The sequence below is a fragment of the Cetorhinus maximus genome, chromosome 15 (genome assembly GCF_964194155.1).
Source record: "Cetorhinus maximus chromosome 15, sCetMax3.hap1.1, whole genome shotgun sequence".
NCBI classification, from domain to species: Eukaryota; Metazoa; Chordata; class Chondrichthyes; order Lamniformes; family Cetorhinidae; genus Cetorhinus; species Cetorhinus maximus.
The window spans coordinates 8,963,409-8,977,645 of NC_135893.1; the positions used below are offsets into that span (position 1 = coordinate 8,963,409).

The 14,237-nt window shown below is 47.3% G+C and overlaps 1 protein-coding gene across 1 annotated transcript in view; it reads right to left on the reverse strand.

Moving 5' to 3' along the window:
- The window catches only part of noc2l (NOC2-like nucleolar associated transcriptional repressor), a 165,941-nt gene that overhangs the window by 110,727 nt on the left and 40,977 nt on the right, over positions 1-14,237 (reverse strand). Inside the window, exons 9-11 of the mRNA XM_078557858.1 lie at positions 13,580-13,693; positions 10,388-10,576; positions 8,970-9,109 (exon numbers count right to left, since the gene is read on the reverse strand). Coding sequence (XP_078413984.1) covers positions 8,970-9,109; positions 10,388-10,576; positions 13,580-13,693 — 443 coding nt within the window. The remainder of the gene's footprint in view (positions 1-8,969; positions 9,110-10,387; positions 10,577-13,579; positions 13,694-14,237) is intronic.

The following is a 14,237-nucleotide window of genomic DNA, read 5'->3' on the forward strand; positions in this document are numbered from 1 at the left end:
GAGAGAGAGAGAGAGAGAGAGGGCACAGCGGGGAGAGAGAGAGAGAGAGAGAGGGCACAGCGGGAGAGAGAGAGAGAGGGCACAGCGGGGGGAGAGAGAGAGAGAGAGAGGGCACAGCGGGGAGAGAGAGAGAGAGAGAGAGGGCACAGCGGGGAGAGAGAGAGAGAGAGAGAGGGCACAGCGGGGGGAGAGAGAGAGAGAGGGCACAGCGGGGGAGAGGAGAGAGAGAGGGCACAGCGGGGAGAGAGAGAGAGAGGGCACAGCGGGGGGAGAGAGAGAGAGGGCACAGCGGGGGGAGAGAGAGAGAGAGAGAGAGAGAGCACAGCGGGGAGTGAGAGGGCACAGTGGGGAGGGAGAGCACAGGGGAACAGGTAGAGAGGTGCAGGGGGAGGTGGTGAGCTGTGGGCAGGAGTGGAGAGGACGTGGTGAATGTGGGGAGGGTGCGGGTGAAGGGGGAGAGGATGAGCGGAGGGATAGAGGTAACGCATTGCACGATCCTAGAATTGTTATTTCACAACTCTTGTTAAAATAATACTTCTAGGTTTAAAAGCTTTTTACAATTATGGCTCAGAATTAAACTCACTGTCTCTCTCTAAAAGCTTTAATGAACAGTCTGTGTGTGTGTGTGTGTGTGTGTGTGTATATACTATATATATAAATAAAATATATATACATATAAAATATATATACGCATAGAGAGAGAGGGTGATGATGCCACTCAGTGGGCTGCTACAATGCCTCAGGATAGGGAGGGTCACTCAAGCCAGGGTTCCCGCCCGCTATTGGGCACCATACAGTCTCCCTTTGATCTCCTTCATGGTCACAGAACCTGCTCTGCCCTTTCAAGCCCTCACTTGCTAAACTGGTGATGGAATCAACTCCTTCACATCAGGAAGGCAGTGATTCACCTTTTATTAATGGTCAATTGATGGCATCCGCCTCAATGTGGTGTTTAAAAGCATAAAATACTAAGATAGCAAAGCAGAGAGGGAGTGCTGGTGCGGAGAGTGGATAGTCAGCACATATACTCCATCCCCTCAATCATCTCCAATCCATACACGCAGCGTAAAGTGATCCTTTCTTACATGCAAGCAGGAAGAGCGCTGTCAATCGATCTCTAAATTTACTGTTCTCAGGTTAGTGAAGAAACTGAGGCTGACAGCACAAGAGCCTCTCGCTGCTGTCAATAGGAGACGCTTTGCGCTTTATTTCCATTTCATTCCAACATCTCGCTTTATTGCTCGGAGGTTTTAAAGTTAACGGAGAAGGTGGGGTGGGGAGGGGGGGGAAAGAAACTCAGCCAGGAAGGCAGGTAGAGAGCGAAAGGACAGATGCAGGAGAGCCAATGGCAGCAAAGTGCCTCCTATTCTCCCTGGCATCGGAGTGCTGTAACTGTGCTGCAGCGCAGCAGAGGATTTACGAGGAGTTGCAGATTGCCACTCCCTCTCCAGCTGCTGCTGCTTTCCCACGGCACTGTAGGCCACAGAGCGGAACTGAGCTGGTGCCTCCTTCCACTTTCACAACCCGGGAACCCACTTCTCACTGGCAGGGCGACATTCACAAACCGAGAACACCCTTGTCGATGGTGTACTCATTAAGATGATTACGACACACAGGCAAAGGACATTTCGAGTGCGTGGAGCACTAATAAAGGGAGACGTGTGGTCAGTGGACGTCCAGCTTGCGGCCAACGCCATCCCCAGCCTCAAAACCGTGGTGCTCGGTCCCGACCGGACTCGTGGTTTCGAGGCTGCTCGAGCACACAGTGGACCCCCCCCCACCGTCCGAGCTGACCCCACCCCCCACCATTTGGACTGAATTTCACAAAACCTCCCTCGGGAGCCGGGGCCCCACAGTTTGATACAGTCTTGCGGAAATTCCCTCCATGCCCTTTCCGCTCCGCGCGGGGCAGGGTGTCGGGGGTTTCCTGGACCATCCAGCAGTGGCCGGGAGTTCCCAGTGGAGGGCTGTCCATGTGGGAATCCTCCCCCCTTTTCCATCGGGGACCTGGCGTGGAGGATGCTGCACTCAGCAATCCCACACAACAGCAGGTTAGAGTCACAGGGAGGTCTGCAGCACAGAAAAAGGCCCTTCGGCCCATCGAGTCTGCGCCCGTCAAACAAGTACCTAACTATTCTAACCCCATTTTCCAGCGCTAAGCCCATAGCCTTGTATGCCATGGCATTGCAAGTGCACATCCAAATACTTCTTAAATGTTATGAGTGTTTCTGCCTCTACCACCCTTTCAGGCAGAAAGTTCCAGATTCCCACCACCCTCTGGGTGAAAAAGTTCTTCCTCACATCCCCTCTAAACCTCCTGCCCCTTACCTTAAACCTATGCCCTCTGGTTATTGATCCCTCCACCAAGGGGAAAAGTTCCTTCCTGTCTACCCTATCTATGCCCCTCATAATTTTATACACCTCAATCATGTCCCCCCTTAATCTCCTCTGCTCCAGGGAAAATAACCCCAGTCAATCCAATCTCTCCTCATAACTAAAACCCTCCAGACCAGGCAACATCCTGGTAAATCTCCTCTGCACTCTCTAGGGCAATCACATCCTTCCTATAATGCGGATTCCAGATCTGTACGCAATACTCTAGCTGTGGCCTAACCAACGTTTTATACAGTTACAGCATAATCTCCCTGCTCTTATATTCTATGCCTCGGCTAATAAAGGCAAGTGTCCCATATGCCTTCTTAACCACCTTATCTACCTGTCCCGCTACCTTAAGGGATCGGTGGACATGTACACCATGATCCATCTGATCCTCGGTACTTCCCAGGGTCCTACCATGCATTGTGTATTCCCGTGCCTTGTTTATCCTGCCCAAGTGCATCACCTCACACTTATCTGGATTAAATTCCATTTGCCACTGGTCAGCCAACCTGACCAGCCCGTCTATATCCTCCTGTAATCTAAGGCTATCCTCCTCACTATTTACCAACCCACTAATTTTCGTGTCATCTGCGAACTTACTGATCAACCCTCCTACATTCAAGTCTAAATCGTTTATATATACCACAAACAGCAAGAGACCCAACACTGATCCCTGTGGAACCCCACTGGACACAGGCATCCAGTCAGAAAAACACCCCTCGACTATCACCCTCTGCTTCCTGCCACTCAGCCAATTCTGGATCCAATTTACCAAATTGCCTTGGATCCCATGGGCTCTTACCTTGGTTATCAGTCTCCCATGCCGGACCTTATCAAAAGCCTTGCTGAAATCCAAGTAGACTATGTCAAATGCATTACCCTCATCTACACACCTGGTCACCTCTTCGAAAAATTCAACCAAATTGGTCAGACATGATCTCCCTTTAACAAAACCATGCTGACTGTCCTTGATTAATCCCTGCCTCTCCAAGTGTACATTAATTCTGTCCCTCAGAATTGCTTCCAATAGTTTCCCCACCACTGAGATTAGACTGACTGGCCTGTAGTTCCCTGGTTTATCCCTTCCTCCCTTCTTAAACAACGGTACCACATTGGCTGTCCTCCAGACCTCTGGCACCTCTCCTGTGGCCAGAGAGGTATTGAAAATTATTGGCAGTGCCCCTGCTATCTCCTCCTTTGCCTCACTCAACAGCCTGGGATACATTTCATCCGGGCCTGGAGATTTATCTACTTTTAAGCCTGGCACACCACTTAGAACCTCCTCCCTTTCTATGCTAATTTCTTTAATTATATCACACTCCTTCTGCCTGATTTCCATACCTACGTTGTCCTTTTCACTTGTGAACACTGACACAAAGTATTCATTTAGAACCCTATCTACGTCTTACTACTCCACACACAAATTACCACTATGGTCCTTAATGGGCCCTACTCTTTCCCTAGTTATCCTCTCACTCTTAATGTACTTGTAAAATAACTTTGGATTTTCCTTTATTTTACCTGCCAATGTTTTTTCATGCCCCCTTTTTGCTCTCCTAATTTCCTTTTTAGGTTCCCCCCTACACATTCTATACTCCTCTAGGGCTTCCGCTGTTTTGAGCCCTCGGTATCTGCCATAAGCCTCCCTTTTTCTCTTTATCCAATCCTGTATAGTTCTCGACATCCAGGGTTCCCTGGATTTGTTGGTCCCACCCTTTATCTTTACTGGAATATGTTGGCCCTGTAGTCTCCCTATTTCCTTCTTGAATGAGTCCCACTGCTCTGACACAGATTTACCTAAAAGTAGCTGCTCCCAGTTCACTCTGGCCAAATCATATCTAATCTTTTTAATTTGGCCTTCCCTCAATTTAGAACTTTGATTTCTGGCCCATCCTTGTCTTTTCCATAACAACCTTAAATCTAACTGCGTTGTGATCACTATCTGCAAAATGCTCCCCCACTGATATGTCTATCACTTGCATGGCTTCATTCCCTAAAATTAAGTCCAGGACCGCCCCCTCTCTTCTACTTGCTGGCTTAAAAAGCTCTCCTGGATGCATTTTAAGAACTCCGCTCCCTCTAAACCTATCACACTATGATGATTGCACCCCCTTTTTAATTTTTTGGAAGGAGTTATTCCTTATGTTTTGGCTACACTTCAGCCCCATGCTCTTGATCCTGGCCATCCAGTGTGGAGGGGGAGGGGGTATGCAGGGAGGAGGACTTCCTCATAAGCCTGCCCCTGGGCCTGGCCAAGTTGCCCATTAACAGGCCCAGGCTGAAGGTGGTCAAGGGGGGCCGTGCGCCCCGACTGTTTGCCCCTCTTCCACGGTTATGTTTGCGGCCGGGCGCCCTTGGGGAGGGAGCACACAGTGTCCACTGGCATCCTCGAGTCCTTCCACAGCCAGTGGGCACAGCCACAGGGGCTGGAGTGCTTCCTCAGACCCAAAAAATGACATCTTAATTTAGTTCGGCAAGGTCCCTTTTAATTTTTTCTTTAGCTATAGAGCACTGGTGGCCATCAATTGATTTAATTGGTTTCTTTTCAATCAGTTAATTTGTCAATTTGTTAAATTTGTTTCATTCAAGAGTATAAAGGGAGATTGCCGGGGGCGCTTTGGGTAGAAGGTAGGTTTATATGATACTCCATTCTGTAAATAAACCTATTATCAAGCAAAGGATTTGCATCTAGTTTCATACTTCACCATCTGGTTTAGCATCCATTTAACAACCTTCACTGGCAAACACCTCCAAGTTGGATAGGGCAAAGCACATTTCCTTTGCTTCAGCCCATCATGGCTTTTGATGTAGCTCCTGACTCACACCTTCTTCTCCCACAGGCTGATGGAAAATCTTGTCCTTTTCCACCTTGGCATCCTCCCCTAGCTCCATCTGGTGTTCACCATGACTCTGGACCAGTGCTATTATTCTCCTCCGGCCACTTCTCCCTCCTCCGTCTACAAACTCAATCCAACATATTTCCTCCTCCGACTTCCATTCCCTTCTCTCAACAGTGGAAAGGTAAGTGGCAAACTGACTTAACTGCTGTTAACTGACCTAACCACCCTCATAACCATCGCCGTGTTAGCAACATTAAAGCAAAACCAAAGGTGCACCGAGTGCCAATCCATTCAACATTACAATTTAGAGAGAGAGAAGCAGAACACTTTATCAGACTAGAAAATCCACGTGCCATTCGAAACACTCAACATTGTGCTGTTTAATTCACTCCCCTTTTAACGTCACTGTGGTGGGGCACAGGTTATGAGATACAACACACAACCAAACACGGCAGGAATGAACGGTGTTGAGTCCGGCCAAGTGAAAAACATGTACGTCCATCGCTGGTGATAGAACCTGAATAGCTTTGGATATTTTAAAATGCATCATTATTGAGTATTTCACAGTGTCTCTGCTGTTTCAGTTGGGTCTGCTGACTGTAAAGGCCGTGAAGCCCGTACTGAAGAAGAGGGAAAGAGAGTGAGAAAAAACATGTTTTTTTGTTTTACATAGAAGGATTCCAAATGGAATCACGTATTCAGATCAGTGGAATAACCGAGGCTGTTCGCTGGTGAGCTGGAGATGTTTACCCAGTGGGATAAACCTTCACTGTTACATTATGCAAATGACTTGACAGAGCAGGAGACATTTTACACAGCAGCACTCCGCAAAGGCTTGACGATAGGATGTTATTGGACAGCCACACACGGAGGTCTGCCATCTTGTTTTGTGACCCTTCCAACACTCCGGTCACCAATGGGGGGTCCCATCATGATGAACAACACCAGTCTCAGTAACATTACATCACCTATCCCCGGCATAACCTCCTTTATTCCTTATCAGGATTTTACCCTCCACACTTTAGGAAGGATGGCAAGGCCTTAGAGAGGGGTCAGGAGAGATTTACCAGAGAACAGTACCAGGAATATGGGACTTCAGTCAATGCTGGGAGACGGGAGAAGCTGGAATTGTTCTCCTTAGAGCTCAGGAGGTTAAGAGGAAATTTGATAGAGATGTTCAAAGTTACAAAGAGTTTTGATTCAGAGCAAATAAAGATAAACTGTTTCCAGTGGCAAATGGGCCAAAAACTAGAGGTCACAAGCGAAAGGTCATTGACAAAAGGTGACATATTGCTTAAACAGTGAGATCTTGAAGGCATTGCCTGAAAGGGCGGTGGAAGCAGATTCAATAGTAACTTTCAAATGGGAATTGGATAGACGCTTGAAAGGTAAAATAATTTCAGGGTTATGGGCAAGAGCAGGTGAGTTGGACTATTTGGATAGATGGCTCTCTCAAAGGCCTGACGCAGGCACGATGGGCTGGGTGGCTCACCTCTACATTCCCAATAGGAGGTATCAATCCAGCTCTACGGCAGTTTAGCATTCAGGGCCATCCTCTCAATGAGGGCGGCAGGAGGTGTAGGCACTTCCAACAGAGGCAGCAGATCCAGGGGGAGGGGGATAGAGATGGAGAAAAACGAAGGAACGACCTCACATTAAAAGAGCGCAGACATTTCAGAACATCAGCACGACAGGAAGCAAGAAACACAGGGGGTCAAAAAAATCCTGAATCGGCGTTTCCCGCAGCTACGAAAGGGGCCACCAACCGGGGCTGTTTCTCCAACCCTGATCCTCTGCAGAATTCCCGGGTGAGCGAAGAGACAACAGCAACTTGCATCAATATAGCATCCTCATAAAAGGAGTAAAATAGCCCGAGGTGCTTCACAGGAGCGGTTCCAGGCAAAAAAACTGAAAGCACGCCCACATACTGGGACAGGTGACCAACAGCTTGGTCAAAGGTTTTAAGGAATGTTTATATGGAGGAGAGAGGGGTTTGGTGGGGTGGGAGCTGGTGGAGAGATAGAGAGAGAGAGAGAGAGAGAGAGAATTCCAGAAATTTGGCCCATACCAGCTTATTCCGAGAGGATTGCCACTGAGAATTGCAACTCAATTTCTGCAGCTTAGTGAGAGGCTATCACACCTAATTCTGGACATCAGTGTCACAGCAGCAAAAAGGAGACTGAGCTCTCAGTGCTGTACACGGTCCCTGCTTAGACAACCTGTGCATTTAGTTTTCCCCTGTCTGTAAGTACGGGGGATATAGTTTTTGCAGATGCTGGTACCAGGTCAGAAATATCTTCGCAAGGAACGGGAGACTCCAATTGCCCCATAGCAACGGCTAATGGTCTTATCAATACTGCAAACCTGACCCTGATAATCCACAAGTGTTAGCCACACTTCTCCAAGCTGAAACTCATTGACAAACCAAATCTTGTTGTAGCCTGCACATTTCTGATTCTATAGTGTTTGATGTAGTGGTGCAAATACACTCGCCTGGAAAAGGAGGGCTCTATGAACAGCATTCTGTTACTCTGCTTTCAAATTCCATATTTTGGGAGTAACAGCATTAATGCAGCCCTCAATGGCCTAACGCAGCCAATGGCAGTTTAATTGCCTTAGAGTTTATATGGGAGATAGGAACATGGGAAATAGGAGGATTAGACCATTCGGCCCCTCGAGCCTGCTCCACCATTCCATTAGATCTTGGCTGATCTTCCACCTCAATGTCATTTCCCACACTATCCTCATATCCCTCAATGTCTTTACTATCTAGAAATGTCTTGATCTCAGCCTTGAACATACCCAATGACTGAGCCTCCACAGCCCTCTGGGGTAGAGGATTCCAAAGATTCACCACCCTCCCCGAGCGAAGAAATTCCTCCTCATCTCAGCCCTAACTTGGGCCTGCCCCTTATTCTGAGACTATGGCCCGTTTCTAGCCCCCGGGGAGACATCCTTCCTGCATCTACCCTGTCGAGGTCTGTAAGAATTTGTGTGTTTCAATGAGATCGCCTCTCATTCCTCTAAACTGTAGAGAATTCAGGTCGTGTCTCCTCAATCCCTTCTCACAGAACAACTTCGCCCTCCCCAGGGATCAGTCTGTTACACTCCGTCTATGACAAGTATTTCTTTTCTTGGGTAAGGAGACCAGAGCTGTACACAATACTCCTGGTGTGGTCTCAGCAAGGCTCTATACAATTGCAGCAAGACATCTTTACTCCTGCACTCAAATCCTCTTGTAATAAATTTGCCTTCCTAATGTCTTGCTGCACCTGCATGTTGGCACCCAGGTCCCTTTGAACATCAACATTTCCCAATCTCTCTCTCCATTCAAACAAATATTCTGCATTTCTCTTTTTTTTCCCCTACCAAAGTGGATAACTTCACCTTTCTTTTCACATTTTATATCCCACCTGCCATGTTCTTTCCTACTCTCTTAGCCTAAATCCTCCTCGAAACCTCCTCACAACTCACATTCCTACCGAGCTGTGTGTTATCAACAAACGTAGAAATTGCTGAAATCATTGACGCAGATCGTGGGCAGCTGGGGCCGAAGATCTCTTCCCAACGCCTCTCACGACCAGTTCCTAACCCATCAGAGTCTGCACTGCAGCGGGTGTTCTGGCACGGACAGGAACCCAACAAGCTCCCCCTTCCCAGCACAACGACCGAGACGTGATGAGGCATTGCACCAACTTTCTCTCAGTCGCTCCCAACGCAGAGTAAACATCATGCAGCAAATGTACTCACTTGATGCAGCCAATGATAACTTGAGCCAGTGGGTAGATGAGCGGTTCCAGGACTTCGTTGGGATAAATGGTGCTCAACATACGACACCAAAGATACAGACAGTGAATGAACTGCCAGTTATAGACTGACTGATAAGTCTCCTGGGCACAAAGAATGAACCATATTAGATAAAAGAAACAAGCAAGATGCAGAAAGAGGCAAAATAATCAAGTTGCAATCTTACTTTAATCCAAAATGTGACAAATAATTCCTTAGAACGCAATAGCGCTTATATTAAAAAAAAACTTGCATTTCTATAGCGCCTTTCTCAACCTCAGCCCGCCCTGTAGCACTTTATAACCAATTAAGTGCAGCCACTGTTATAACGTAGGAAACACGGCAACCAATTTCCACACAGCAAGCTCCCACAAATAGTGAAGTGGTAATGACCAGATAATGGGTCAAGTCTTCTGAGCAGTGGCAATCACCATTGGATTGCCGCTCTGCTCCTTTGTTTTTTTTTAAAAAGCACGACAACGGAGCTCCGCATTTCTGGCCTGGACTTCCGAACTCTTCAGAAATGCAGCCCGTACCTGCTCTCTGGGGTCCTTCCTCATAGCGCTGGGTCATCAGGGCAAGGGGGCTGGGGTGTGGAGGGGGGGTTTGGTCAATGGTGGGGTGGGGGATGCTGGTCAATTGTATATTACCCAGGAGTTAGACATGGTCTTAATCTGTCTAATATTTCCTGGGTTACTATTCTGGTGAGTCAGAACCCTCTGAAGTCTCCGACTCTACCTCAGAGTTGGAGGCTTTTCGGAAGGTCCCGGAGAGCAGGGGAATCGCCCATCAAGAGTTGAAACTTCCCGGAAATTCTCAGAGTCCTTGCGTTGGGACCTCAGAGAGGTCTCACAGTGTGTCTTCAGGGGTGCGTCAGGTCTACAACCATCCAGAGACCAAAAGGTCTGGGCCAAGCTGTTTTAATGATCCGGAACGCAACGGATTGATCCGGAACGCAATGCCCGAAAAGCTGGTGGAAGTTGGTTGAAGGGTAAATATTGTTTAGGATAGTAGGGGGAAAATCTCTCCTGTTCTCCTACAAAACAGTCCCCTAGTTAAAGCCATTAAAAATGGCCACTTGCATGAGGAATCGTCACTGGCACCTTTAGAATTACATTCTATAAAGAGTTGGTGCCTTTGGGGGGAGGAGAGGAGACAAGTGGGCTTTGCTTCTTAAAATAAGCGTGTGGGAGGGGATGCGCTAATAGTTGTGTTGCAGGGAAACAACAAACACTGCTGTTATTCTGCACTGGCCTCTCTCTCTCTCCGTGTTTTGCCTATAGACTCAACTTCGTCACTTTGAAGCCAGTACTAAGAAAAAATAAACTGACATTTAAAAAGGAAATACTGATAACATAAAAGCGAAATAAAACACCCATTACTTTTTTCTTCATCATCATGGCATTGCGGAGATGAATGGCAAGCTGCCGGATATAAATGAAGGCATGCTGGTAGGTCATCTGATTGTCTAACGCATACATCTCAGTCAAGGTACGCTGCATGAAGTTAATCAGGGGAAGCACGTTTGGTGATGTAAACTTGCAGTTCTTCACATAGGCCACATACATTTGCTGTAAAGTGAGGAGACAGAGATCAGGATAAATTATCATCATCATTATACAGAAGTCCGCTTTTCCTCTAAATACCTCCTTGTGCTCAGGTTTTGCTCTGCTCCTATTTCTGGGACAGTTATTCCCTCCTCCCACCTCCAATAGGTCCAGGGGAGTCCGCTCTGCTCCAATTCCATTGCCCAAGTGACTGTTAGTCACTGTTAAGAGGCTCACGCCTGAGTGAAGACAAGCTAAACTGACGGCCGGACTCGCCGCACTCGAGACTGACCCACTCTCGCCAAAATACAGAGAAGGGACTGCGGAACCTTGGGCTGATATTCCACTCCCTAACTCGGGAGAGCAGGGGTGTGAAGCCCACGGTGCTGACTCCCCTTATTTTTTATTCTGACGTAGAATGTGGGCCATCACTGGCAAGAGCCAGCATTTATTGCCCATCCCCAATTGCCCTAAAGGTGGTGGGAATGCCCCATCTCCCTGACAACAATGGCTCGCAAGGCCATTTCAGAAAGCAGTCGAGGGTCACCCGCGCTGCTGTGGGTCTGGAGTCACGTGTAGGCCAGGCTGGGTAAGGGTGGGAAGGATTTCCTTCTCTGAGTGAGCTAGGTTGGGTTTTCACAACAATCTGGTCGATTCGCGGTCACCATTCCTGCTATTTATTCCAGGTTTATTTCATTGCGTTTAAATTCCAAAGAAGAGTCGCATTGGACTCGAAACATTGACTCTTGTTTCTCTCTCTCTTCACAGATGCTACCAGACTTGCTGAGTATTTCCAGCATTTACTTCACATCTTCAGCATCCGCAGTATTTTGCTTTTGCTGGATTTAAATTCCTTCAGCTGTCATGGGGGGATTCGAACTTATGTCTCCAGCTCATTAGTCTGGACCACTCTGGATTACTAGCCCAGTAATATTAGCATAATTCTACTGTTCCCATGAAGTTTGAGATCAGATACACCAGCAAAGGCTGAAAATTAGTCGTTACAGCTTCATTACTCTTTGGGTAAACCTGCTACGCCAGACAAATGTCTTTTGCTTATATTTTCACACAAGCTTCAGGCAGGTGAATAATATTTCAACGCAACAGGTTGTGAGGCATATAATTACACTGCTTCCCCATCAAATTTAAAGGCACATCACCAATTATTCACAAATAATCAATACATGAAAACGCTGTGAACTATATTCTAATTACATTTGAGTTTTTGATACAGAAATGCTCCTGTAAAGCTTGTGGATTTCTAGAGGGAATTTGGTTGAAATTCCTCGATGGAATATTAAAACCCTTTTTGAGGCAATAGGTAACTGTAATTATCACTGTCATACTTTACTAAGACTCCAGGTACAATCACACAGAGTTCTGCTCCTCTTGAGGCTCATATTTTTTTTTTACTCATTCATGGGATGTGGACATTGCTGGCTGGGCCCAGGCATTTATTGCCCATCCCCAATCGCCCTTGAGAAGGTGGTGGTGAGCTGCCTTCTTGAGCCGCTGCAGTCCATGTGGTGTAGGTACACCCACAGCGCTGTTAGGGAGGAAGTTCCAGGATTTTGACCCAGCGACAGTGAAGGAACGGCCGATATATTTCCAAGTCAGGATGGTGGGTGGGGCTTGAAGGGGAAATTCCAGGTGGTGGTGTTCCCATCTATCTGCTGCCTTTGCTGTAGTAAGATGGTAGCAGTTTGGAAGATGCTGTCTAAGGAGCCTTGGTGAGTTCCTGCAGTGCATCTCGTAGATGGTACACACTGCTGCCACTATGCGTCGGTGGTGGAGGGAGTGAATGTTTGCAGATGGGGTGCTAATCAAGCGGGCTGCTTTGTCCTGGATGGTTTCCAGCTTCTTGAGTGTTGTTGGAGCTGCACTCAACCAGGAAAGTGGGGAGTATTCCATCACACTCCTGATTTGTGCCTTGTAGATGGTGGACAGGTTTTGGGGAGTTAGGAGGTGAGTTACTCACTGCAGAATTCCCAGCTTCTGGCCAACTCTTGTAGCCACAGTATTTATTTGGCTAGTCCAGTTCAGTTTCTGGTCTATGGTAACCCCCAGGGTGTTGATAGTGAGGGATTCAGTGATGGTAATGCCATTGAATGTCAAGGGGCAATGGTTAGATTCTTTGTTGGAGATGGTCATTGCTTGGCACTTGTGTGGCGTGAATGTTACTTGCCACTTGCCAGGCCAAGCCTGGATACTGTCCAGGTCTTGCTGCATTTGGACATGGACTGCTTCAGTATCTGAGGAGTCGCGAATGGTGCTGAACATTGTGCAATCATCAGCGAACACCCCTGTTTCTGACCTTATGATGGAAGGAAGGTCATTGATGAAGCAGCTGAGGATAGTTGGGCCGAGGACACTACCCTGAGGAACTCCTGCAGTGATGTCCTGGCACTGAGATGATTGATGTTAAATGTTAAGGAGGGATTAGTGAGACTGTGCCCTTTCTCAAAGTGTTCGGGTGACTTTTGATAGACAGGGGAGTTGAGGATTATGGGGGGCGAGCAGGGTAATGGAGTTGAGACCACAACCAGATCTGCCATGATCTTTTTTGAATAGTGGAGCCTGTTCGAAGGGCCGAATGGCCTACTCCTTCTCCTAAGTCCTATGTCCCTATATCCTATGTAAAGTGTTAAAAGTGCCCCATTAAAAACTTGAATAGCTCTCAGGAGATGGAACAAACTCTCACTGGGGCCTTCTGAAAGGGTATTTTGTCCCAGATTGGAGTTATACTTCTCTCTGTGCAATGCTCAGATGGCTTCAGTGTAAACTCCAGCTTCAGATCAGGACCTGACCCTCGTGCTACGTTCCAATTTTAAAAATCCGTGCACAATCACCATTGCTTCACGTTGATGTGAAAATGGCGGTGTAACCTCACATTGTGAACCACAGGCAAAACCAACGCGACGTCGTAGATTTACCAGCCCAGGGGTGACAAAAGCCCCACATTTTCTAGCCAACAAAAGATAATCATCCATCAGTTTTGATGCCCTTTTTAATCTACACTCTAATTACCTTCAGCACGTGGTTCAGATACACATCTTGCTTGTGTCTGCATATTTTGTTAAGAATTAGGAAGGCTAGAACTCGCACTGTCTCTTCTCCGGTGCTCCACTGGTTTACTGCTTGCTGTGGGGATGGGGCACAAAGGTAGGAGTTAGACACAGCAACGTGAAGCCATCAGCTGCAATAAATGATAAAAACATATTCCTAGTCGCACTGCTCACAACTGGTGCAACCTTAAACAGATTTGGTCTGTAAAAGTATTCAGAAATTTTATTTTCCACATTTCCAAGAATAATGGTTCACTTTTTACTTTCACGTTCAAGAGGGGATTCTTGTAGTGCAAAGCCCAACTGGAAATCTGCAACCTTAGTCTTCCTACAGAGGTATGGGCATTAAAAAAAAAAATCAATTGTACGAATGCCAAGAGATGGCACCAATGACAGTGTCACTGCTGCTTCAATCCTTGTGAAAACGGCGACAGATGTATCAAGCATCCATGTACCAGCCGGCTCGGGAAACCACACTGTTCATATCAGGGCTGTTTCTGCAAGTTGGCAGGCAGTTGCTGTCTCGCCTTCACCCACAATTGCCCTGGCTCGATACGCAAAAACCCAACTGAGGAAACTTGGCAGAAAATCGGAGGGCGAGTTTTAAAGTTCGGTGCCCA